Source organism: Nannobrachium achirus (genome assembly GCF_963921795.1).
Source record: "Nannobrachium achirus genome assembly, chromosome: 4".
Lineage (NCBI taxonomy): Eukaryota > Metazoa > Chordata > Actinopteri > Myctophiformes > Myctophidae > Nannobrachium > Nannobrachium achirus.
In genome coordinates, this window is record NC_137813.1 from 43,527,133 (window position 1) to 43,554,081 (window position 26,949).

At 41.4% G+C, this 26,949-nt stretch overlaps 1 protein-coding gene across 1 annotated transcript; it reads right to left on the minus strand.

Annotated features, from left to right (window-relative positions):
- Positions 1-26,745, minus strand: usp31 (ubiquitin specific peptidase 31; the record flags this gene model as incomplete). The annotated part of the gene is made up of 16 exons (XM_080725094.1): positions 1-1,772; positions 4,034-4,186; positions 5,562-5,720; positions 6,474-6,699; positions 7,538-7,657; positions 9,143-9,272; positions 12,257-12,334; positions 13,900-13,994; positions 15,136-15,247; positions 16,441-16,621; positions 16,716-16,863; positions 17,258-17,393; positions 21,164-21,256; positions 21,477-21,571; positions 25,097-25,231; positions 26,209-26,745. 16 exons carry the CDS (start codon positions 26,743-26,745, stop codon positions 259-261), a joined length of 3,912 nt encoding a protein of 1,303 aa, XP_080581220.1. The 3' UTR covers positions 1-258.
- Positions 26,746-26,949: the final 204 nt, after the last annotated feature.

Sequence of the window (26,949 nt, forward strand, 5' to 3'; positions counted from 1 at the left end):
TTTGTGTCCTTAAAAGTGGGGACAGTGCAAAAATATTGCATATTTTCTACCATTCATCCAATGTGGAAAAATACTTATATTCCAGATGACTGCATCAAGGCAAACCTCAAAGTCATTGTATGGATCAACTGCCAGCTAGTGTACGTGTCCACAACATTGAAAAAAATCTGTCACTTGGCAAATACTTTTGGGTGCTCACTTTAACTTAGGCACAAAGAAAATAGCTGCATTGCTTAAAATGGAACTACTATTAGTATATCATTGAGGCCTCTGTGTTTGACGTGCAGGAGATTGCATGCTGGATGACAGCTTTCTGGAAGATGCCTTCTTTTCAAGTGGCTTTTTCCCATTTGAGGGAGATTTGAGGCTCATTTCAGAACTGGAAGACTTGGACTTGCCAACATGTAACAGGGAGCGACTGAGCGAGCTGGGGGGCTTGGAAGACTCCTTTGACGCAGACTTTTTCTCACCTGCATGACTGTCTGAGGACGCCTGCAAAGAGACACTGTCTGACGTGGCGTCGCCGTCGGTGCCACTGTCTTTGCCTTGTCCTCCACACTGCTTGCCTGTCCTATCGGAGGCCTTCTTAGACAGCATGGTGCTCTTGCCCAGGTCAGCCGACCGGCGGCTTTCCCTCTGTCTCAGGGCACTCTTGAAGAAGGACAAACCCTTGTCCTCAGACTTGCTGCCCCGTCGCAGGTCTTTGGAGGACACGCTGGGGGAGCGCAGGCTAGTGACAGACGAGCTACTGCTGGAGCTCCTGAAGGACCTCCACTCTGGCCGGCCGTCCCCGCTCTTGGACATGGACAAGCGGGCTACCGTGCTGCCGCGGGGACTGCTGACAGAGGGGCTGGTGGCGTGTATCGAGTCCCGACTGTAGCTCCTCTCCACCAGTCTCTTTCGGTTACTTGTGCAGGTTTTCTCCGTGCCGGTGGATGTTTTCTTTGCAGTCGGGGAGGGATTGGCAGAGGACTGGGCTGTGGCGCAGGTGCATTGCTTACGCTGTGGCGTCCCCTCCGTGGGCTGAGATGGCTCCTTCTTTTTGGAAGGGGTCCCGCTGGGCGTAGAGTTGCTTTTCTTGGCATTGGTGCTCTTGTCCTTGACATTGGCCGTTTTGGAACCTTTAACCGGGGTACTGGAAGACGACTGGGGAGTGGAGCTCTTCTGGGCGGAGGACGAGCACAGGCGTTTCTTGGAGGTCCGGTCTTGCTCTGTTTTGGTGCAGTTCTTCGTCGACCCCGCGCTTTCCGCCTTTGAGCCAAATCCCCCGATGCTGCTCTTGCGTTTCTGCTCTTTGGAGGGGGTGGTTTGGGGTGGTAGTATGTTCTGGTCCAAGGCTGTCATCTGGTTGTTGTTCTCAGTGGGTTCAGTGTTGATGATCTTCTTCTCGATGGGAAGCGACTTGCTGTAGACGTGGGTATCGAGGTATCGTTTATTGCCCTCCTGGTCATTGTAGCTCTCCATCATGGACAAGGGCGACCTGCTTCCGAAGTAGCGCTCGTGTCTGCTGTAGCTGCCAAAACAGGATGTGGAGACTTTGTCATCGCAGGCCTCTCCTATCCTCTCCAGAGGAGGTGACGAGCGAGAATCTAGAGAGAAGCGTGACGGGGAGCAGGACCTGGGAGAGTTGGACCTCATATGGAGCTTTGCAGAGAGAGACCAGGAAGGCTTTAGCCCCGAGTCACTGAAGGCCAAAGGGCTGGCGATGGAAGACCTGGAGGACAAACTCTGCCGCTGAATGCTTCTCACAAAAGGTCGGGTGGAAAATCCGCCTGGTACAAAAAGAAAATAATAAAATACGAGGGCATGGGCCATTACTGTATTTTCTCATCAATTCTACACGGTCATCGAGGTTCTAAACAATTTTTAAAACAGTGAACATGTCTAACGAATCGGGAAATGGCTTCTCATCGTATCGTCATGACAAAGATACTAGGGCTGGGAGATATGGACAAAATAAAATATCACAATATGATGTTGTTTGATATACATAATCCCAATGTTATCTAGTCTCATATCATAGAGCAGGGGTGGGCAACTTTGATGATGGAGAGGGCCACTATATTTTCACACTCACTCCAGAGGGCCACATGCATTCAAAAATAGCAGAAAAAAAAATAGCCGATCTACAAGCTCAAACAGACCGCAATTTTGAGCTTGTAGATCAGCTATTTTTTGCTATTTTTTAATTGGAATCCTGAATTATTTTAGATATTTTTGAATTGGAATCCTGAAAATATTTAATTTTAAATGTTATATATGTTAACTTTATGAAATTAAATACAAATTCACACAAAACATTCGCACAAAAATGTTGCCCATGTATGTCATAGAGTGTTGTTCTAAATTCATGGATAACGTAGAAAAAAAACTCTCCTAATGCTGAGGAGGAGCTTCTTTCCCAAACTGTGCTTCGTAACATATTTCAAAAGCAGTATTTCTCAGGGTGCCTCCACGGTGCAATGGTTAGAGCAGCGACCAGAAAATTGCAATACCCCCCGGTTCCATTCAGGGTCGGGGACCTGTGTCGCTGGGCAACCCTCCCTCCTCCACCCATGTCTTTTCATTTTCTTTCTACTGTATATTGTTTACAATAAAGAAACATATACCCAAGGATAACCTTAAAGCGGGTGGGGGAGGCAGTTGTGTTTCGGGATTATTTGTAACAGAATGTTTCCTTATCTTCCCATTTTTACCTTTATAAAGATCTTCTGCTTTTAGTGCCTTTAGCTTCAGATCTACCGTAGGTGCTCACATTGTGTGGACATTAACCTATTTAGGCCTAGAATTATTTAATGCTTTAACTATTGAACTATAGCAGATCTACAAGCTCACGGTGCGGCACTCAGTGCCATGCTGTGAGCTTGTAGATCTGCCAAATATTGGTTCTTCTTTGAATATATCTTTTTAAAAGCGAACATTTGTAAATATTTGCTTCTGAGATGGGGGTCCGCGGCCAAATGCATGTAATTTTGGGGATCCTTATAAATATTTGAGAACCACTGATTTAGAAGAAGGATTTAGAAGACATTTATAGAATCAGATCAAAAATATTCAAAGACTTGCACAAATGTTCCAGATTTAAAAAAAATAGCAGATCTACAGGCTCGCAGCGCGGCAATTGGTACCACGCTGTGAGCTTGTATATCTGCTGTTTTTTAATAGTTAAAGCATGAAATAATGGTTAAAGTGGTTCAAGTAACACAGATTTAGTTCTAAATGGCTAAATGGGTGGAGCTGAAGTTATCATTGATGGATAGAAAGGCTCTGCTAGCCAATGGGAGAAGTGGATAACCCTTATTACACTGGTACTATCTTTTAAAGCTGACAGGAAATGGAAAATGTCTGAAGCCATTTAAGACATTTTCTGTGATAACTTGGGGTCAAACTGTAATGTGTTTTCGTGACACCGCTCTAGATCAAGAACAATAACCCGTTTTGACACTTGGATCTCGAGCATTGGTACAAATTGAAGGAGGGGGGGGGGGGGGGGGGGGTACTTCCTGCCATTTAATGACATTGAAATCTATTTTATTTTATAGAGACCATTATAAGAGAACATTATGAAATTCTGAAAGACATAAAGGGTACATTTACTCACATCTATTTCCCTGTGTGTGTCTTTTGCATGATTTTCATCTTTGTGTCTTTCAACATGCTGTCTCAAGCTTTTAAGGTTCTCTTGTATGTATTGTGGTGTCATTTTAAATTGGGTGTAAGTTTAGAAATATATATGTCACAGTTTGTTTGAGATTCAGTTAGATTGAGAACAGGAGCGCTCATTTTTGGGCACAAGGTGGAGCAGGCGGTGCCTCCTTCGGGGAACTAGGAATAATGTGACTGAGATTAGGATTAGGGTTAAATTTAGGCATAGTTTTACTGAGGTTAGGGTTAGGATTTGGGTTAGGTTTAGGCATAGTTTTACTGAGGTTAGGGTTAGGATTAGTTCTGGCAAATTATGGCCAGAACCTTGGATTTTATTGTGTGCCCGATTTTGAACTTTATCACGTTTACACGTTTCAGAATGTCTCACCATCATCTTCGCTGCGTTCGGCTGCAAACTCCACAGACTCAGCAAGTGAAGCTAAAGATGTGCGTCTGGAGGAAGCGCCCGAGGCTAAGCTAGCAGGCCTGCTACCTGGCAACCTATTGACCCAGTGGTCACACAGAGAGGAGCTGGTGGAACCTGGATTAACAGAACAAAAAAAAAACATAGACAGCTAGTTCCCAACCTATTCTGGATCAGTAAATGAAGCCTCTTTATTGCAAGATCAATGGATTTCTATGGAGGAGCTTCACTTCGCGTGCACGCCAACGTGCGTTGTAAACAAATCGCGGACATTAGCGATCACCACTGGACAGCCCAGACGTACAGTAAGTCATAACTAGGGATGGGTATCGTTTGGATTTTTACGATTCCGGTTCCGGTTCAGGTTCCAAACGGTTCCTATTTCGGTTCCAAAATGGTTTGGTTTTTACACAAAAACATATTTTTTTAATTACATTTTAATTTACAGTTTTAATTAATCATTTAAAACATAATTTGTTGATTGAATTTTAATGTTTAATTTACAGTTTTAATGAATTATGCAAATGAAATCATATTTCAATGTCTTCAGCGATACTCTTATTCTGAAGAGATTAAGAAGTCAACCACCGAAATCGACCACCGTCTGGAAGTCTTATTGCGGCTAGCGCAACATATCTTATTCTGAAGAGATCGGCCACCGGAAGTATTAGATTTGCCAGCTTAGATTTGACAAGGGAACACAGCTCGGCGAGCGACAGAGAGCTGAGCCCGCACGCCTTGCAGTCGCACCATATAACCCAGAGAGACACACGGGGGTCTGCAAGCACTGTTGCCGTACAGTCTTTCAGATGAATGCCACGCTGTCATAAATGTTTACATGATCTCACGTCTCTCTGTGGCTGTGCAGGGCTCAGCCTGTACTGGTTGCTGGGTTGCTAATTTTGCTAGCATCGCTACCAGTCAGTGGTGTTGTTGTGGCAACGCAGTTGTCCCCCGATTGTGTGTGCGCTTGTGTGTTTGGAGGAATACAAGGTGTCACGTAACTCACGTTCGTTTCGCCTCGGGAACCGGGGACAGGTCCTGACAGATAGTCAAATACGTCTTTGAAGATATATATGTAATGTAATGAAGCCTTTTTTGAACGGATCGCACGTCTTTTTTTTTTACTGGTGCGTCTAGGAACCGATAAGCAGTACCGAAAGTAAATATTCTTTTTGGGTACCCAAGAACTGTCATGTCCTTATCGGTTCTGTCCCGGTACCGAATTTCGGTACCCATCCCTAGTCATAACAGTTTTACTGTATTTACAGTGAGTTTGACGAGCTGACATGTCAATAGCAGCATGTAGTTAAAATGTCATTATCCATGGCCCAAACATCTGACAACTTAACATGCACTTTCAGAGAATGTTTACATTGATGACCAAGCAATCAATTGGGTTGTGCTTGGATCAAGTACTTACGTTCTTCTTATTATTATTTGTTTTCTTATTTTTGTATGTCCAAGTCTAAGTATTTACGGGGACACTGACCGGCTACTGAGCTGTTGGCTGACCAGGAGGGAATGGCGGTCCTTCGTTGGTAGAACAGAATGTAGGCCGTCTGCTGGCACACGTCCTCGTCAGCCATAGGCTGAACCTCGCTGTCGTCGAAGCAGTACCACACACCATCCACTGAGTTCTTACAGTACGCTGAGGGAGCAGACACACATGGACAGAGAATGGAGTGCATGGGAGAGATCAACTGGGTTTCTTTGAGAATTAAGATTACATAATTATATAACGTTTAGTGCTGCAACTGTCGATTATTTTCTTAGCGATTGGTTATATCAATTACTTTTTTTCTATAACCAAGAAGCGCACACCGGTGTCGTGCAAAAATAGTGAGCTTGTAGATTTTCACTATTCTTTAAAGTTTGGGAATGTTTTTGAAAAGGTTTGCCCATAATGACATGCCCAAAATAGAGATCAATTATAAAATATAATATATAAAACTAGAAAGATGCAATTGGAAAATTGCAAGTGTGGTTGCCTTTTAAATTGTCTGAGTAGCCAAATTGTCATGTGCAGCTTGACCAATCCTCAAGCTAGCACCTCTCCCCCTTTGACTCAATGGACTTACCGGTACTCACACATATAGTTTAATCTAGAATAAAGCACCTCTCCCCCATTTAACTCTATGGATTTGTCATTCACAAATAAAGTTTATCTCGAATAAGGTTTAACTGGAAAAAATAAAGTTTCCCCAAGATGCAATGGGAAATTGCAAGTGTGGTTGCTGATGCGACTATATTCTGCAGTAAGCTAACTTTCATGTGAAGCACAACCAATTGATTCCCACTCCCATTGATTCCCTACTGATTCCCACTCCCATTGATTCCCTATTGATTCCCATTTCTTTTGCATGACACATTCTCACTGCTTTAACCAGGGTGGCAGCGTTACCTGTGTAGTGCCCTCCGTGCATGTTCCCGTGGTGATTGCACACGGCATAGAGGTCATACAGGTAGTCGTCGGGGTTGCGCCCGAGGCCATACGGTCGTCTCCACGGCGACCAGTGGGAAGGCAGGCTCCAGCTGCTCTGACTCCTCTTCACCACATGGGGCGCCATGTCCATGCCCATCAGAGGGAACCTCACCATGTTCTGCATCTTCACCCTCCGGTCTGCCTCCTGCATTGATGTGGCCACAACACCAATCAATCAACCAGCAACGTCAAAACTCCTCCTCAATTCAATTCATCCAAAAGGCACAAAAAAAAGCAAAGCTTTTGCACACCCACAAAGGCGACAAGTGCGAAGGAGAAGACCAAACGAGGGCCCTAAGTCATACTGAAAGAAAAGGCTCCCGCTAGGGCATTCACAAATAGTGATTTTTAGTATTCAAATTATTCGACCTCAAAGTATTCGAATAGTCGAATATTCGACAGGACTGGCCAAACTGTGGTCAGTAAAAGGCGAATAGGCGTTGTGAGCATGTAGATCTGCTATTTTCACAATATTTATCTGCGGAACTGAGTCACATTAAATGTACCGTAATACCTACAATTCCAAGTGTTTGTCAGGGTGGGGGTCCCCAGTTCTAAAAAAGGTTATTTTGGGGGTCACGGCCTGAAAAGGTTTGAGAAGCCCTGGTATAGAGCATTAACAAATTCATCCACCAGGGGCATTGACAACTCATTCTTATGACTTCCTATCTAGCCAAGCTTTATAAAATATATATTTTTTAAATAGAAAATAAAAAAATAAAAATAAGCGAAAATTCGACTACGGTGAACAACGTCAAATAGTTAGTTTGATATTAGGATATTTGAATATTTGGTGAATGCCCTAGCTCCCGCACACTGTCTTCAAATGCAATTAAAAAGTTTTAATGGGTTCGCATTAAATCTTTTAAAACACTACTGTATGTAATGCCTGATTTTACACTTGGTTGCATGCTGAAAATAGACAATTTACAAAAAGAAATTGCCACAGGTTCATTAGACAAAATCAACACTGGGTGCAGTACCTGTCGGAACCTCTTGAGGTGCAGTATGAGCACGTCCGGCAGGGTCCACAGGCTGAGCTTTATGCGGCCCTGCTGCAGCTGCTTGCAGTGGGGACAGCGCCAGGCATCGTCTGGGGCCAGCTGGAACACACACACACACACGCACACGCACGCACACGCACACACACACCGCCCAGGCAGTAGCTCCATCAAGGACAAGCTCCAACCACAGTGCTTATAAAAAATGGGCCTCAAACAGGAGGAGGCCCCGCCGGCTTCCCCTTCCACCAACCCACACTCTTCTCCCTGACCAGAGCTCCTTTTCAACGCTATCCTTGTGTTTAAAACCCATTCAGAACGGGTACACATTATTGCGTATCGTTGTTTTATGCTTTAACTATTGAAAAATAGCAGATATACAAGCTCACAGCGCGGCACCGAGTGCCGCGCTGCAAGCTTGTAGATCTGCTATTTTTGAAAAATCGTGAAAATCCGAATTTTGACCCGATTCTATAAGTGTCTTTTGAATCCTTCTAAGGTTTTTTTGAAAAACCTTTGTTTCTATGTCAGCAATCTGGCCAGCCATCGTGAAAGAAAAGGTCCTTTTCACATAACTGGAGCTCAGTTGGACTGTTCTTGAGAGACTACCATGTCAGTGGTTCTCAAACCTTTTCATGTGAATGAAAAAAATGATATTTATTTGGCCACGGACCCCCATTCAACATATTTAGTTCCAGGGACCACCCAGAAGCAAAATTTGAGTTACAAACGTTCGCTTTGAAAATACATATATTCAAAGATTTGAACACATTTTCACAACTTTTTCAAAAATAGCAGATCTACAAGCTCGCAGCGCGGCACTCGGTGCCGCGCTGTGAGCTTGTATATCTGCTATTTTTCACTGGTTAAAGCATTCAATAATCTCAGGCCTAAATGGGTTAACAGACCTCTGCCAGGAACGCTAACCACGGACTATATGTGGACTTTTCCCGGTGTCCTCCTAGAAGTTGTGTTTTAATCCAAACATAGCGCCACGATATGTAGTGAAAACCACAAGGACTGAAAGGCAGTTTGATAGAACAATAACAAACGAAGACCCAGGCAGGGCTCAGGAGGACATTTTATGCTGTGAGGCTCCCTACTACAAAAACACACAGCTCACTACACTGCAAATACAAGAAATAAATGCATGTGTCCTGTGTATATGTGTAGTGTGTGTATACTTTACTATATTCTACTTGTGAGGGCCAAATGTCCCTACAAGTGTAGTAGACTTTGAGAAATAGACCAGTGAAATGTTTGTTTTTATGGTTATATTTGGTTATAAATATTTTAACCATAAAATAAATGAAAGCTTCATGTTGGAGTTAGGGTTGGAATTAGGTATGTAATAGTAGGGGTGAGATCTTTCCGTATTCTACTTTGTTGTGCAATGATGTCACAATGAGGAAAAAGAAAACGAAAGAAAGAAAAACGATTTACAAGCTCACAACGCGTCACACTGCGATGCGTTGTGGACTTGTAGATCATCTATTTTCTATGCTGTCCTCACTCCTCACAAGCACTCTAATACAAACGTGTCTGTGTGTGTGTGTGTGTGTGTGTGTGTGTGTGTGTGTCCGTTACCTGCTCCTCTTTGGTGTAGAGCTGAAAGCATTGAGCGAGGGTGCAGGCCTGCGGCTGGTGGTGCTGCTCCCTGTGCAGATACACGCTCTCAGCATCAGGGATGTACTCTTCCTCGGTGTGTCCAAACAGACTGTGAGGAAGAAGAGCACAGTCAGCGACGCAGACGTCTCCCCAGATCAAATGAGGTCTGCTGCTGCTGCTTGTGTCAGTGCCTCTCAGCCCAGCAGCATGTCGCAGAGGATGAGCCCTGGTCCATGCAGACTTTTGTGTCACATTTTCTGTCTGACTTTTAACACTATGCTGCCATAGTTTTGCCATAACTAATGTAGATTAACTGCCATGGATATTTCCTATTGTTTTCAGCTGATTTTCAGTTTTCAGCTGATTTTTTCAGCTGGTTTTCAGCTGATTTTACAACCACGATGATCTGTGTGTAAGCTATGGTTCATAGAAAACAGGCCGTTTTGACCAAACAAGCTATATGGGAAAAGAAGCTGAGATATATCCATGTTTCTGTGCAGGGAGTTTGTATACAAAGCAATGGGAGTCAATGGAATACCATTTCCGCTATGAATCACGGGAAACTTCGTTTTTTCCGCTCACTAGCGGTCGCTAAAAATGCAGCACTGAATGGAATAGTATTTAATAATGTGGAATAAAATAACCAAAAGGTGAAATAAGACAGTAAGATCATAAAGACCGATTAGACCAACACCTGGAAATACTGTACTGTAGCTACAACTGAAGACATTATTTACAGGGGAAAAAAGGCCAAGAAATGTTATTTGTTATTGGGGGGTAGGCTCCTAAGCGATATAATAATCACACCTGCATGCCTGTTAGTTAGCGGCATGGCTTGGTAGGCTCCTAATACAACAGTGGCAAGCATATTTCACAGTGAGTGACCTTGGGAGATTTTCCAGTCTAAATCACAGTCATCACATTTCCACCACTCTTTCGCATTTATATGCCAAACATGTGGTACAATGTGTTCATCATACAGGAGTCCTACAGCATTGAGTCATAACCACTCATTGTGGTCTCTGGAAGCAAATCACAGACATTGATATGGAATTGGTTCTCCCTTTTGCTACTATAACATTCTCCTCTATTCTGATCATTTGGCTTTTCAGTAGTTGGAACATTGCTGCTGCAATTTGCTTCTATTCAGCCACGAGAGCATTAGAGAGGTCAGACACTTCATTTTGGTCAATTAAGCCTGGCTCGCGTTTGGTGTTTTACTCCAAAGGTGTTTGATAGGGTTGAGATCAGGACTCTATCATTTCTGTGTGGGGCAGTCAGTGTGGGTCCTTTCACCTCATGCCACCCCATATTAATCTTCACAGTTTGCCAAGTTGGCTTCCCACATTAGTGAGGGGTTTATTGAGGCAGATGCACAAAGCCAACGATAATTGCAAAAAATGCATTTTTTTCAGGATGGCCCATTTTTCATTGGCCATCAAGATATGAGGATGTTGTACTGCATCACTGTTTAATGAATAACAAAATGAACCATTGCTGAATGTCATAGGCTATCCATATCAGCCACTACAGCTATCGTTTAATTGTGTGGTCACTTTACCAAGGATGTTAATCTATTCAAGAGAATCCATTCTATTATATATTTCTTTATTTTGTTTGAACTGTGCTGTGGTGTGTAGCTCCTGCCAGACTTCTTTTTTTTATGGTGCTGCCCAAATGGAAGATTGCTTTTAATCTATTCATTTTCTGTCTGTCTTTTCAGATCTAATATCAATTTCTCCATCACTTGACTCCCGCTCTGCATCTGAATCAATGTTTTCTCGTTTCCCTCTTATTACATCAGATCTTAAATTAGCGCTGCCCTTCCTGCACCTTTTTCCTCCATCTGTTTCTAGTTCCTGCATCTCAAGTCTCCCGGCCTTCCTTGTCTCTCCTCATCTCTTCCTTCCTTCACTGTCTGGAACTATAATATCAAGCAGAATGTTGCCTGTTGACTAGGGATGGGACGATATGAAAATGTCATATCACGATTATTGTGACAAAAGAAATCATGATTTACGATATTATCGCGATAATTTAAATCCATTTATCCTTGGGCGGAACATTTGCCAATAAATAGCAGATCTACAAGCTTGTAGATCGACTATTTTTTGGCAAAGACATTTGATAAGAGTGAAAAAAAGACTGTATCAAGTACATATATTATAAGTACGTTTGACCAATTATAGAGGGTTTAAGTCGTACCGTATATGCAGCTCAGCAAATAAAAGGTGAATTGATCCCAGTGCATGACGGAGCACAATATCACAATATATTAAATCTCCACGATACAATTATTGTGAGTGTTTTTTATCACGATAAACGATAATATCACATATCGTCCCATCCCTAGTCTGGAACTATAATATCAAGCAGAATGTTGCCTGTTGACACAAACAATATATGTAGTAGTTGTACTGGTATGAGCTTAGATTTATTATAATATAAAATATTCAATTAAAGACATGGTATGATGTAGTTTTCCTGTAGCATGTTAGAGTAAAACTAAAAACTGCTATTTTCTGTAGTACACTTTAGCAGATCGCTAAAACTGCAATGTGACAAAACCTAAGCTACATATAATGGCTCTTTTGTCTACTAATTTGGTGCAGCAAGTTTCACTTAGTAATTTTTTTCCTTAACAGTGTTGAGTCAAGTTCATTTAACCACATTTGATTAAAGCAAAAACAAAAACAGCTTGAACGCCAACATTCTGTTATGCTAAAATAAGTGACCTTTGGAGTGATAAAATACGCAACCTCTGTAGTCGCATATGATAGGGTCACAAATGTCAATGTAACACTGCTAGAAAGAAACGTTCTTGCTTTAAATTAACCTTTTTGGTGCTATGACGAATGTAATAGTGTAACAAGACTAGAGATCATTGAGAACTAAAAATGTTCTCTTAATCATTAGATAGTCACATCAAACAAGTCTAGAGCTTAGTGTCACATTCTTGAAGTGACGTTTTTAGCCAATCAAACAGCAGCTGTTGAATATTTGTCTTTAATCTGCTCTGCATTAGACTTCAACACAAACAGAACACATCATGCATGCATTTCACCACAGGAATGCAGAGCTACAACAACTCACTAATCCTTGGTCTCCTTGTCCCATTCAACCACGATCTTGACATGCGGTGGCCCCCCTTGTCCACATGACTTGTATGCTCTGTGAAGAGAGACAGAACAGCATGAACAAGCCAGTTACACATACACAGCTAGGTTTCCCATGGAAATGCAATACTTGCACAGCACTGTAAACAGACTGAAAGACAAGCTAAATATTATGTGATATATGTAATGTTATCTGAAACTTTCTTCTTCTTTTTTTTTAAGGATGCACGTGATTATGGATTGATTAGATCAGTGGTTCTCAAACTTGGAAAATTTGAAGGTTTCCCCTTAACTTTGACAGCGTAAAAAAATGGAACCCAAATGGACCTGTTAGGGTCCATTTGGTTCCCATTTGTACACTGTCAAAGTTAAAGAATTGTAAAGGTCAATTTAGACCCCCATAAAGGAACCTAGAGTGTCCCTGAAATCCACTTTGAGAAACACTGGATTTGATTATAATGATGATGAGCTTTATTTATACAGCACTTTTCATACATCGAAATGCAGCTCAAAGTGCAGTACAAAAACGGATGAGAAATATTGCAGCAAAAGCAATACAAAAATCAAGAACAGATTAAAAACAACAACAAAACAGCAGCAATCAGATCTTTTAACTAGCATCTCATAAGATGCTACAGTAGTTAAAAGCTATGTTAAAAAGGTGGGTTTTCAGTTGACGCTTAAAGATGCTGACTGCGCTTGCCTCCCTGATTTCATGAGGTAATGTGTTCCACAGATTAGGGGTGTAACTGATCTTCTGGGTATTAACTGTAATCTGTAATAGACATGTCGAAGATGATCTAAGTACTCTCTGGGGCCAATATATTTTAATGAGTCCATGAGATAGGCTGGCCCCTACCATGTAGTGCTTTAAAAACAAGAAGGAACATTTTAAATGGATATTTCTTCACAGCTGAGAGGATATTGACATAACAATATGACCCATGTAAAAGAAAATCAACAATTGTGTTATGCACCATTTAGTGAAAAGGCATTAAAAAAAAAACACATACGAAAAAAAAGTCAGGAACTCAAATTCGTGTTAAGGCATGTCAACAAACTGGAGAGGGGAAGGTAGTCATCTGTCAGGGCATGTACATCATGTGAAGAGATCGCTAAAGGGGTGCGTGACACCCTTGCGTAACCACTGTGCAACAGGCCTGGGAAAGAACACTGTAGTAGTGAGTAAACAGTAAGGTACTGGTTCCCAAAACTGTGGCGGGGTTACACCAGATGACAGTGAAGTGAAAATGTAAGGACTTTTAAGACCTTTTCAATAATAAAAAATAATAATACAAAAATAAAACAATAAAGAACAAGACCATTACAGCATCAAATGTAATCAACGAACTATTATAAAAACTGGTCATACATTGGACAAATTGTCAAATAATTTAAGAAATAGGCACAAATTGTGAAAATAGCTGATCTGCCAATATTTATCTGTGGAACCGAAATATGTAATGCCTCAACTCCTACATTCCAAGTGCTTGTCAGGGTGGGGGGGGTCCCCAGTTCAAATGATTATTTTGGGGGATCTCGGCCTGAAACGGTTGAGAAGCAAGGGACACAGTTGATGCAGGAACGTTTTAAAAAGCTGAAAAACAGGGAAAGACAGACCTCTCCACGGTGGGGTGACACAGTGGTTGATCGTCTTGGGGAAGGAGGTATGTGATTCCAACAACACCCACCACTCGGAGACTGAAAGGTCCCACCTAGAGACAGACACAGTGGAACCCTTCAGAGTTATAGTCAGACACAATCTTAACAATGGACCTACATCACTTACATCACATATGGGTGTGTGAGGAATTAATAGCATCTTAGGAATATTGAACATGCTGTGTGTGCTTGGGCATTATGGCCACAGAACGCGTTTTTGGGATAATATACAGTAGAGAGAAAGAGAGAAATCGTTAAAGGGAATGGTTATTGAATTCTATTCTACCATTAAGGAATCGGTAAGTCCTAAAGGTTCACAGCCCTAAGGCTGGAGGGACATTTATGGAATCGGTATTTACGTTATTAAGGAATCTGTAAAATCCTAATGGTTCACAGCCCTAAGGCTGGAGGGACATTTAACTCATTGACTGCCAAGGCCCGAGTTTCCCGAGTTATTACAGTAGTCCCAGGCTGCCAGAGCCCGAGTTTCCCGAGTTGGAAGCCATTTTGAAAAAAAAAAAAAATCAAAAATTTTTTTTATAAAAAAATTTCTAAAAATGCCTCAAATGTATTAGGCATGATCGCAATTGTGAAATTGCATGTGTAGCCCCATAACAAACAAACACATCTTTCAAAATGTCAAAAATGGCTGTTTTGTCTGACTTTGAAGGCTTGTAACTCATGAATGCCTGAACGGATTTCCAAGCGGATTCTTTTGTTTGAAAGCTGTTAAAAAGTACTACACATATGATGCATATATGGTGCATGGGCGTGCACGATCCGTGTACTAAAAATTGATCCGTGCACTAGAAATCTAGGATAGTGGCAGTCTGGTACTTGGGGGCCATCTTGAAATGGCATTCAATGAGTTAAGGAGCAATAATATAAGAATAGCTGCACCGCAGTCACCATATCAACCTTTCTGAAAGAGGCATTTCATACTGCCTCACCCAAAATGTCTCATGTGTGCAAGATGAGAAGGCACACAACGAGCCACCCCATTCACCCCATCTACAAATATAAATACTCACAAATCTTACAGTGAAATTTCATTTTGAATAACCTTTGTTATTAAGCTAATGATCTGTACTGATCTGTTTGTATTGGTAAAATAATTAGAATACAACTGAAATAGTGAGGCTTGTTGTTTGCATTTACTGTGATGCATTGTTTAATCTGTATTCCTCTTATTACCTGAATGTAGACTCCAGGCCTCAACAGATGACGCATTTTCTCCAAGATCTCCTTCTGCAGAGCATCCCAGGTCACGGTGCGCTCCATGTACAGCACAAATGGAAGACCGAATCTGAAATAACATTGTGTTCTTACTAGTAGTGAGGCACGATATTATCACTAGCATATCGATATCGTCCGATTTGACCATGAATACTATCGGATATCGGCCAACATGTCAATATTGTGCATCTAGTGCAGAGGTTCTCAAACTTTTTTCTAGCACGACCACATATAAGGGAATTCTTTTGGCGACCCCATCAAAGCCCATAGTTTGAGAACCGCTGCTCTAGTGCATCTAGTAAGGCCTGTTAACCACTTTAACCCTGGTGTCCCTATTTTAAGCAGATTTACAAATGTAAAAATAGTAAAAAATAGCAGATCGGCAAGTTCACACAGCTTGCAGATCTGCCATTTTCGGGCTTAAGTGGTTGATGGATATCAATGCCTATAGAAAAGCAGGGGAATTTTAAGGGCTTTGAAATATTTACTCTAAGTGCTTCACAAAACAAGTCTCAATCTTGTGAACATGCAAATAAAACAAACAAGTGATAACAGTATAAATCCCTCTAACCAAGAGCCTAATGAAGCTTGAGTTCATTTTGTGATAAAGAGATAATTCTGACACTCAACAATTGATAAAAGAAATCAGAAATCACTTCTCCCAGTGGTAGAGGACATTTGGTGCTTGTTCCGAAATAGAAGTGGGTAATAGCACCCATCCCTATATGTGAAACATAGACAGACACAATGTAATTAAATTCATGGAGCTTGGGTCCATAACAAATTGAGAGAGAGATTTGTGCAGCCTTATTTTTAGCTTGCATAAGACCTGATGAAACTCAATTAATGGCAGAGTTGCAGTTTGTCATAGACCAGCAGACACAGTAATACAGCGGCCAGACATGTCACATGCCAGACAATGGCATACAGTCAGTCAGTACACAGTGAAAGTTGTGACTAAACCTAGTATGCCTTGATCCTTTGGACTGAGCATAGGTTTGTAATCAAAGGAAAAGGGGAAAATATGCTTCTCATAGCACTATCGATGTTTGACTGATGACTATGGAGGCAGCTATACGTTTGCAGTATTTCAGTCCCGAGACATGTTTCACCACGGGGACAATAAAGTATATTGTATCCCCTGAAATATGAACAGTCTTCTCACAAAACAGCTTATTTTTCACTGGATCCCATCCAAATACCGGCTGAGTCAACGACTGGGGTCCACTGGGGGACGGCGACTGCTCTGAGATGCAACAGTACCTCCGTCCTTGGTGTCCGGTGCAGGCTCGGTTGCAGACCAACAGAATCATCTTCTCGGGTCCCACGTTCTTGTTGGGTGATGCTGTAACAGGAGTCATCGCCCCCTGCATGAACGACGGCGTCCTGCCGAGTTCATTCGCATACTTCAAGTTGTTCTGATTCAGGTTCGCGAGGAGGCTTCCTAAGTCATAAGAGGAAAAACAGGCTTTGATACTTTGACCTGTGCCAATACAAAATGAAGTGTACTTTACAGTTGGCATGGATGTGGTAGAGACCTCTTTTGGTGCGAATGCCCTCCAGTCGGAACGTCTCCGGCGTCTCAAAGGCAAAGATCGAATCGCTCTCCTGAATGATGTCAAGGTCGTCGTCATCGTCACAAAAGGAACGATGAAAACCGTCATAGTACATTTCAGTCAAAACAAACTGAAATGGAGAGAAGGCAAACAGGTCAAGAGCAAATTTAATATGTTATAATGGCGGCTCTTATGTTCAACAGCTATCGCTGGCTTGCAGAAATATTTTGTTGAGTGTACCTTTTGAGAGGGAGGGAGTTACAAATTGATACACTTCGCTTCTATGCCTGCTTCCCTGCATTTAATTTTAAGTGTGCATACTATATACTGTATACTCACATTACAGTACAGACAACCAGACAGACACATACTGTACATAACCAAACACTATTTGTTCACAGACATTGCTATGAGTATAGCACTGATGTTGGTATCCTCCCTGGCTGCGGGAATGCTGAACTAACACTGTGTGTAACCTAGTATTACTGCAGTGTGACTGATGATAAGAGGGTTGGAACAGGCACCTGGTCCATGGGGATCTTGGTCTCGCGTGACACAGCATCTCTCAGCCGGTAGACAGTGCTGGTAAGAGGCACAGCAACTCCGATCCTCATGCAATGAGAGTACTTCCCCTGGTAGACGACCGTCACATACAGGGGCCTGAGGGAGAGAGTTAATCCTTGCTTTTAATCAGCCTTTGAATGCAGTCTGCGCTGGCCAATCCTAATGCAGGAGGCTGCATCCTTTATGTCATTTTGAAACTGAATCTGATGGTGAGCCAACTCAGAGTCTTTCAGTGTGTGTTTGCTTTCGCAGTGGACATGATAGCAACCTACAAAGCAAACAATCACACAATTACTGTATGTAAGTGTAATGTATTACTCGGGTGCCAAATCCTGCCTGTAACAATAGCACTGAAACTAAAGCGTTAGTGATGCTCTTTAATTATAGTGCCTCCACATGGCCAACTGGGGCAACAGGCCTATTTGTAGGTAAACAAATAATCATGAAATGAAGCACATATTAATAATAATCATCATCCTATACTCATAAGATTATGATGATGATATTTAAGTGATGACACATTTCTCTTCTGCAGCTTATTATTGTGGGTTCTTATAGCTAAATGTCCAGTCCTATACAATGGGAGTTATAATGTAGGTCTTTTCTTATGCCTAATAAAAAAGCACCCTAATGAAAGAATATGGTTTCTGGCATTGGAGAGAAATTAGAGCCATTTCTGTTGCATCATTATGTAATTTAGCAGAATAGCTAGAGGAGTAGTGACATGAACAGTAAATGTGGTGCAACTCAGAATTTGCCCTCATCATTTTAGTCTTTAATTAGTCATGGGGCGCCATGAAGAACAATAAATGTATTAAATGTCATCACTGTGACACGCTATGACGGCAGCGATCTCAACCTTTGCAGCTGCTGTTACATGGTCAAGTAGGGCTGTCACAATTATTACATAATCGTCTAATCGCAATTATTTGATATAATCGCAAATATTTTGTCTTAATCGTCATAATCGTGAATGCTGAAAAATGATCATACATTTACAAACACTTTCAGAAATAGTGGAAATAGCAGATCTACAAGCTCACAACGCGTCGCGATGCGACGCGTTGTGAGCTTGTAGATCGGCTATTTCCACTATCAATGTTATTTTTTAAGTAGAAAGTTGTCAAATATGTCAGTAATTTCTTTGTATATTTAGGTTATGTGTCATATCTACCATGTGCAACTTCAAAGCCTAAAAGCCAAACAGAAATGTAATTGTCAATGACGAAAACACAATTAAATCGTTAATCGCAATTATTTGTGTGACAATTAATCGTCATGTAAAATGTCATAATCGTGACAGCCCTATGGTCAAGATGACATTCTTGTCTTTGGCCTGCATCACTCACTCACGCCACACCGTCTTTTCGATGCTCAGAACAAACCTGCTAGATCTAAAACCCGGCCGAGTAAGAATTGGATTTGACAAAAGATACAATACGTGAATATTTCTTTCTATACAGTGCTTCAATTGCGGAAACTCTGGCTACAGAACTTGTTTTGTGCATCTGACCTGAATAAACTCGGCTGAGTTTTCCAAAACCATTGAGAGAGTCCTCCTTACATACTAAATAAATGAAAGATCCAAAAATGTATCAGTGAATATTTCAAACTATTCATTTGGTGATGCTTTATTCATAGAGGTTTATGCTTTTAGTCACAGTGAAAAAAAGGCCTTGTTTTATGTTTTATTGCTGCGGAATATTTGTGTTGTGTGCAGTGGTGTAAAGTAACTAAGTACATTTACTTAAGTACTGTACTTAAGTACAGTTTTAGCTCTACGAGCTTGTAGATCTGCTATTTTCAAACATTTTGTACTTTTACTTTTGGTACTTTAAAGGAGCTATAGTCAACTTTTTCATTGTAGGGCCGACACTTTGTTTACATCCTAGTCTATAGACTAGAATGTAAACAAAGTGTTGTTCTGACAATCGCCAAAATGATTATTTTATCATTATTTTACGCTTTTTGTGGTCATTTTTGAATAGAAACACATATATGAAGCTTATTTTTTTATAAAATATTTTCGAAAGATTATTTTTATTTTAGCATCCGTTTTTCAAGAAAAAGTTGACCATAGCTCCTTTAAGTACATTTTGATGCCAAATTGCCAATACTTTCGTACTTTTACTCAAGTGCATTTTGAATTCTGGACTTTTACTTTCACTTAATGTGAGTACTTTTTACAACACTGGTTGTGTGTGCATGTACTCATGACACAAACAGCAGCTTGAATTCATGTGAATTCATCCCACACAACACACTCACAGTGAAAGGACCGTCTATCACTCTTATTCATGAAGGGAGGAAATGTAAGCAGCTTAATAAAAAAGATCAGTGCTATTTGTTTTAAAAATTATAATCATAATTCAGCACCAATAGCTTAGCTTTCAGACCAGTTTCAAAGTAATTACCTACACCACAACCTATTCTAAGGCAGTGTGAAAATATTTGGATGTGTTGGCAAATGACAAAGGTACTAAAAACTGCAACTGAAGAGCCTTGCTTGGCCACTGGTCAAAATCTGTTTTCGTAACCATATGTAATATACTGTATCTTTCATGTCTAACAGGCAGTACCATGGTAGATTTGACATTTGGCTTTAAAAAATAAAATAACTAATGACAAACAAAGTGGAACTAAAGCTGCTCCCATGAGTAGACACATGACTTAACACTTCCTTTCCTTATACAGTATATTCTGTACCTAGCAATCCCCACGAAATACAACTGTGGGCCACTTGTCAAAATGCACTCCTTCAGTGAATCAGAACGCAAAATATGAATTTCTCCTTCTTCAAAACCAAATATAACCTTTCAACAAATCTGATAGAGCCAAGGATGTGCCCAATCAATTCTAAATAACCGTTTTGTCCCTTTACTATGTGGATCTCGCACTAGTGAAACTACAGCCAGTCAATAACAACTAGAATATACCGTAGGCATGTCAAAACCTGTCGAGTGAGCATTAGAGCCAGACCCATTTATCGGTTTGGCTGACATATCTGCCTTTATTTGACTATTTGATGAATCAGTATCAACAAGTATGCAGTCAGTGCGCTCTGTGCAGAACTTTAAACTTTAAAATGCAAAGAATATGTTCAAAAATAGCAACACCTTATTCATATCAGGTCTTTTTGGAAAAATTTGAATAGGGCTTAGGTGGTGCGTAGAATTATTGAATGCTTTAACCAGTGACAAATAGCAGATATACAAGCTCACAGCGCGGCACCGAGTGCCGCGCTGCGAGCTTGTAGATCTGCTATTTTTGAAAAAGTCGTGAAAATGTGTGCAAATCTTTGACTTGTATGTATTTTTAAAGCGAACATTTGTAACTCAAATTTTGCTTCTGGGTGGTCCCTGGAACTAATTATTTTGTGATGGGGGTCCGTGGCCAAATGAATATCATTTTGGGGGTCCTTCACATGAAAAGGTTTGAGAACCACTGACATGGTAGTCTCTCAAGAACAGACTAACTGAGCTCCAGTTAAATGAAAAGGACCTTTTCTTTGACAATGGCTATAGCCAAATTGCTGACATAGAAACATAGGTTTTTCAAAAAATCTCAGAAGGATTCAAAAGACACTTATAGAATCAGGTCAAAATTCTAATTTTCATGATTTTTCAAAAATAACAGATCTACAAGCTCGCAGCGTGAGCTTGTATATCTGCTATTTTTCAATAGTTAAAGCATAAAATAATAATACACAATAATGTGTACCCGTTCTGGGTTAAATAAAATGACTTTTTTTCCCAGTAGTGGGTGACTCCAAAATTACGATTGGACCCAGAAATCTGGCATTGGTCGGGCTTCAGAGAGCTTGCATCACTATCAGGTCCCACACTGGAGTGAAGGACATCACTCACCTTGTGTGTGGTAAAGGGATGGGTAAGGAGATGCACAGGAACGGATCAAAGGTGTTACTCTGCTTCTGGCAGTGCGGGCAAGTGAGTGAAGACCTGTTGGAAACAAAGTGGAACCTCAAACAATGTTGGCAGAGAGAGATATAACTAACTGAACTAACAGAAATGTAATTGTCAACGACAAACACATGATTAAATCGTTAATCGCAACTATTTGAGTGACAATTAATCGTCATGTAAAATGTCATAATCGTGACAGACCTAGATACAACAAGGCAAAAGTGCCAGAATGCTTTTCTGCAGAGGGGAAACTCACCTGTACTGCGCTTGAAATAGTTCTTGCACAAAGGACCCGGCAGAGAGGGGAGGAGATGGTCCCTCCAGGCTTCGGTCATCCTCTTCTACTGGTGGCTAGAGGGTTAAGAAGAAAAAGAGATTTTATGTTAAAAGGCAGAGTTCATGAGCGTACCGTACGATGCAGAAGTTATAGTGAAAAACATGAAGACATTCAATACGTCGTTTGGTTTCTGTCCCAGAGAGGAATGGAAAGTTGTGGTTGCTCTCGGTCAACCAGCGAATAAACCTCCCAGATTTATAGGCCAAAAACAACAAGAGGACTCTGAAATACGGTCCCCTATTATCAAACATTTGATCCCCAACACATTAATTGAGCAAGACATAGGCCTGTTGCCAGCCTATGGGCCGGGGCAGCCTCTGCCAGTGTTTTTTATTTTATTTTTATGGGACGAGTAGGGCAGAGGTGCCATGTCCTCCCGGTAGGGGCTCCTAAATGTCAGGTGAGCCGGTAGCATACAACAGCACAGCAGTCGTAACAGGTTTAAAAGCCATTAGGGCTGTCTTCGACACAGGATTTATGAAGTCGACTCGAGTCGCGGGGGTTAATCCGACGCGTCGACGAATCGTTTTATAGTCTACTTTGTGAAAAAAAAAAGAAAAAAAAAGTGTTGCTTTAAACCACGTCAACATAATAGAATAATACATTAAGAGATGAATTGAATACACAGTGTTTTCGGTGATATCGGTGCGCAAGCACAAATGTTATCTGCATAGCAGTGTACAACCATAGAGTTATAACACACCGTTAAAACAAATAAAACATCTCCGCTGTTTCAACTCTGCCCCGTCTCTCGGCAGCGTGCAGTATAGAGGAGACATTCGCGAACGATTCTGCTCTCTTGAACGCCTCTTTTAAATGAACGATGGGATCCAGTCCGCAGTCGCGGGACACAGAGCACTGACAGAGTAATGAGTCAGTGTCGAGAACGGATTCATTTCAGAAAAGGATCATAAACAGGTGGAGGCACAGCTCCCGCTTGAGCCAGCAGTGTGGACATGTCATGGACGCAAACACAGCGAAACACAATCATTCATCATGGATTACAACACTGGAACAATTCAGAAGCACTTTAATTAGAAAATGTAACTTGTAGCCTACACTTGTGTATGTTAATTTGACTTTAGAAGATTGTTTACTACTTCGTGGACGCGCGTTTGTGCTGTGGCAGGTTATTTAATATGGGATTTTGACAGCGTGCTTCCTCCTCTTAACGGAACACTGTCCCGGCTCTGAATGTTTTAACGAAGCGGCGGTCTGAACCGTTCTGGCCGTTCCGTCTCACTTTCAACCCGACGCTGGTGCGAGACAATAAATAACTGTTCGCCAATTGCTACTTCTCATTGGAAGTACATGACACCACACCAGTCCAGCAGTGCACCGCAGTACTGGCAGTAGTAGGCTAACTGGTGATATAAAAAAATATATATTTTCGCTTCGACTCAAACAATTGGCGTCGATTCCCGGGGCTTAAAACGACGCGTCGATTCGTCGATTTTTAGAAGACACCCCTAAAAGCCATGAGGACTAATTTGAAGGGGGTAAATATTAAAAATGTTTTAGAAATAGATGCATAACACGAAGTAGTGGTACTAGGCTACACAACAAGTGAATCTTGGCCAAAACAGCGTATTATTATATTGAATATGTATGACCTTTCAACAACTAAAACAGAAATCTCTGCTGCTTGACAAAGACCTTTTTGAACATCTACATTTATGTAATGTTATAAGAGTCGATTGTCTAACAACAATGGAAACTCCCTGAGATATCATCCATCTTTCATGATGGGAGAGTATTTTCTGCAGGTGATTCAGTCTGAGTGTTTCAAAGGGTGCGTTCGGAAATGCGCACCGGGTGTGGTTAGGGTTAGGGGTTAGGGTTAGGTTTAGGCATAGCTTTACTGAGGTTAAGGTTAGGGTTAGGTTTAGGCATAGTTTTACTGAGGTTAGGGTTAGGATTAGGGTTAGGTTTAGGCACTCACTACACTAAGCACACACCTGGTGCGCATTTCCGAACGCACCCTTTGATACACTCGGACTGAACGACCTGCAGAAAACACTCTCCCCTTTCATGATGCTCAACCAATGATTAGAACTATTTCTAAGGTATACAATGCCCTGCCCCATTATCTTCTCTGGCAATCTCCAGGATACGTCTAGACAGAGAATGACCCAGGCACAGAACTATGGAGGGGTCTGTAGAAATAGTGTTACATTACATGTACAGCCTCAATTGAACTTCTTGCACCAGATCTTACGCCTTCAAAATTAAAGGGATATATTCCCAAAATTTGATCCCTTTGTTTTAGATGCAGGAGGCACTTTTTTCACTCTTGGCAGTGTAACGAGTTTACAATGCTTTTGGCAGGGAATGTGTGATGCGCTATGAGCAATCCATGGGATTACATTTCCAAGAGATCCAGAAATATGCCTGTTGGGCAACTTTTCGAACTATAATCTTACATGTTATTCCATTAAGCTTACAGAAATCTATCGCCCAAAAATGCATAGCAATGAAATGGCCGGAGACTCTGACCGACTCGATGGCGGGCAATGCGCTCCCTCAGGTTGTCTGCGACGTGTGTGGCAAAAATGTATTTTATTAAGTATTTAATTAGTAATTAAGATAAAATAATTTAATTAGTAATTAAGACAACAGAAGCCAATCCTCTGAAACAAGCCAGTGTGACGCTTATTCTCAATTAACACTATTCATGTGAGCTATTGTGGGGACTACATAAAGATTGACCCTACTTTTACACTAACTTACTATCCCACAGTATAGCATTCAGTCCACCTTATATTTCAGGGACTCGGAAAGGCATTGGTAACATAATACAGCCAGTGGCTTGGATTGCAACGTCTCTAGAATAGGGAGTCAATTTGAATCTTTCTACGACCTACCTCTGAAGTGCAAGAGAGCGACCAAGTACACAGGACAAATTAGGGCTGGGCCATATGACTTTAAATAAATAACATGATTATTTCAAACCTTTGTTTTGATTACCATTAATGAACGTTTATTTAAAAAGAATCGATCTGTTTATATATTAGAAATAAAAATATACAGTATTAAAAAGATTGCTTTTAAATTAATTGAATAACCTACATCAGCGAGATTAAGTCGTCTATTGCTTCAAAATATGTATGAAGTGTGTTATTTCCAGGTCCGTTTTACCAATTATAGAAGGTTTAAAATGGTACAGAATACGCAGATCTGCAAATAAATGGTGAATTGATCTCAGTGCATGAAGGAGGATAATTCTCGATAATTGTGAGTGTTTTTCTTTTATCAAGATAGACGATTATCGTCCCATCCCCAATCAGTTTTGACAGATATTAAAACCCATTTAGAACGGGTACACATTATTGTGCATCATTATTTTATGCTTTAACTATTGAAAAATAGCAGATAAACAAGCTCACATCGCGGCACCGAGTGCCACGCTGCGAGCTTGTAGATCTGCTATTTTTCAATAGCTGAAGTCCCCTCCACCACCTTGGGCCCCAGTAACTCAGTCCCACTTTCCTACCCCTTGTGACGCCCCTGGCCATGGGACAAATAAATCTCAGGTTTACCTTGATGGAGGGTCTGATGTTGGGGTTGACCGTGTTGAGGTCCTCATGCACTCTGTCCAGCAACCACAACAGGAACTCCTGGGCGTCGTGCTGAGCGTTCCCTCTATACTGCAAGCAGCTTTTTGACACAGCATTCTGCAAACAAAAGAACATCCCTCCTCTCAAATCACTCTGCTTGTGACCACAAAATGGCAGAAAGATTTCTCGTCTGTATTTGCAACAAGGCATTATAGGCCTACTTGCAGGGAAAGACCTTAACCACGTGAACCCTGGCGTACGTTCGGTGAAAAATAGCTGATTGACAAGCTCACAGCGTGTCGCGTTGTGACTCACTGTAATCTTGTAGATCTGCTATTTTCACAGAAAGGATTTAGTGTATAGGGAAATACTGGCAGACCTATAGACCAGTGTTTCTCAACCACTGTGCCTGGGGACCTTTGGTGTGCCCCTGAGAAGGGTCAAGTGTCCCCCTTGAAACTGCTTGAAAGCCAGTATTGTATTTATCATTTTATTAAAATGATTAAAACTAGTGAAAACAGCCGATCTACAAGCACACAACGCCTCGCAGTGTGAGGCGTTGTGTACTTGTAGATCTGCTGTTTTCACTACTGTTGTGCGACAGCCTTGTATGATGAAGCAGGGCTTTACATTGCGAAGAAACGTACACATTTGAAACTTGGAAATATAAGGTTTCTTCCTGACAGCGTCGATATTTACACCCCCGTATTATATTCATGTGCCCATGGATTCTTGGGACATGAAGTGTGCCCATGCAGAAAAAAGGTTGAGAAACACTGCTATAGACTCCTGGAGGTCTATACAATAAGGATAAGTGGTTGATTACCATTTGATACCATTTGTATCAAATGGAAAATTTGAATCAAATGGAAACAATACTACTCTGGCACGCTAACATCATTTTGTATCAGACAAAATGATGTTAGTGGGCCAGTAGTACTGTTATCATAAGACAATTGTCATATTATGAAATGATCATAACAACATTAAAGCGGTAACTGTACAAGATCATAATTCCAAAGTATAACTATCAGATTTGAAAGTAGTGCAGCAGTTTGGTCATACTTAAGTCATTGACTACTACGAATACTTACTTTGAAATCTCTGCTATGCTGAGGGGTATATTCAAAAGTCCATAATGCACGTACAAGTCCAGACAGTTGTTCTGTCACTTCTCCACTGACAGGGGCACCTTTCCTCTGTAGATGTAGGCCTAAACCATTTGTTTTTGGCTTATTCTCTTCACCGTTCTCCTCGCCCTTGTATTGCTCCAGAACCAAATACTCAGCAAAGAGTTCAGTATTGCTTAGGCACTGCAGAATTGCATTCATGAAACAGGTGTTCCCGTGGTTTTTGAGACCCGACACTCCAGGTACCTTCTCCCCGGGCAGGAAGACCCCGATGTCTCCATCCTCCACGGGCGGGTCTTTATTTCCAGTCTTGAACGTAGTGAACCCCCCATCGTCTTTTTCGTCCTCAGCTTGCACTTCAGAGGAAAAGTGAGACAACGTTGACAAGGTCCTCAGCACTCTGCTCATAAAACTACTCACAGAGCGCACTGAACCCCGCCTAAAGAGCCTCTTGCTGAAGCTCGGCTTCTTGTCCTTGCTGCTTGCAGATTTACAAGACATGTTTGCCCCCTCCTAAATCGCACGACACTCAGTCAGCACAATATCACGAAGACGTCCTGTGCGGTATGAGGAGGAGAGCCATTTCTCTCTACTGGCTTGGCTTTTGGTGGTCCATCATCATCATCATCATGGTCAACGTACACAACACGTTAAATGGACTAACGCTGGACAGATGTTGCTGTTGTCAGCGCATAGACCCAGATC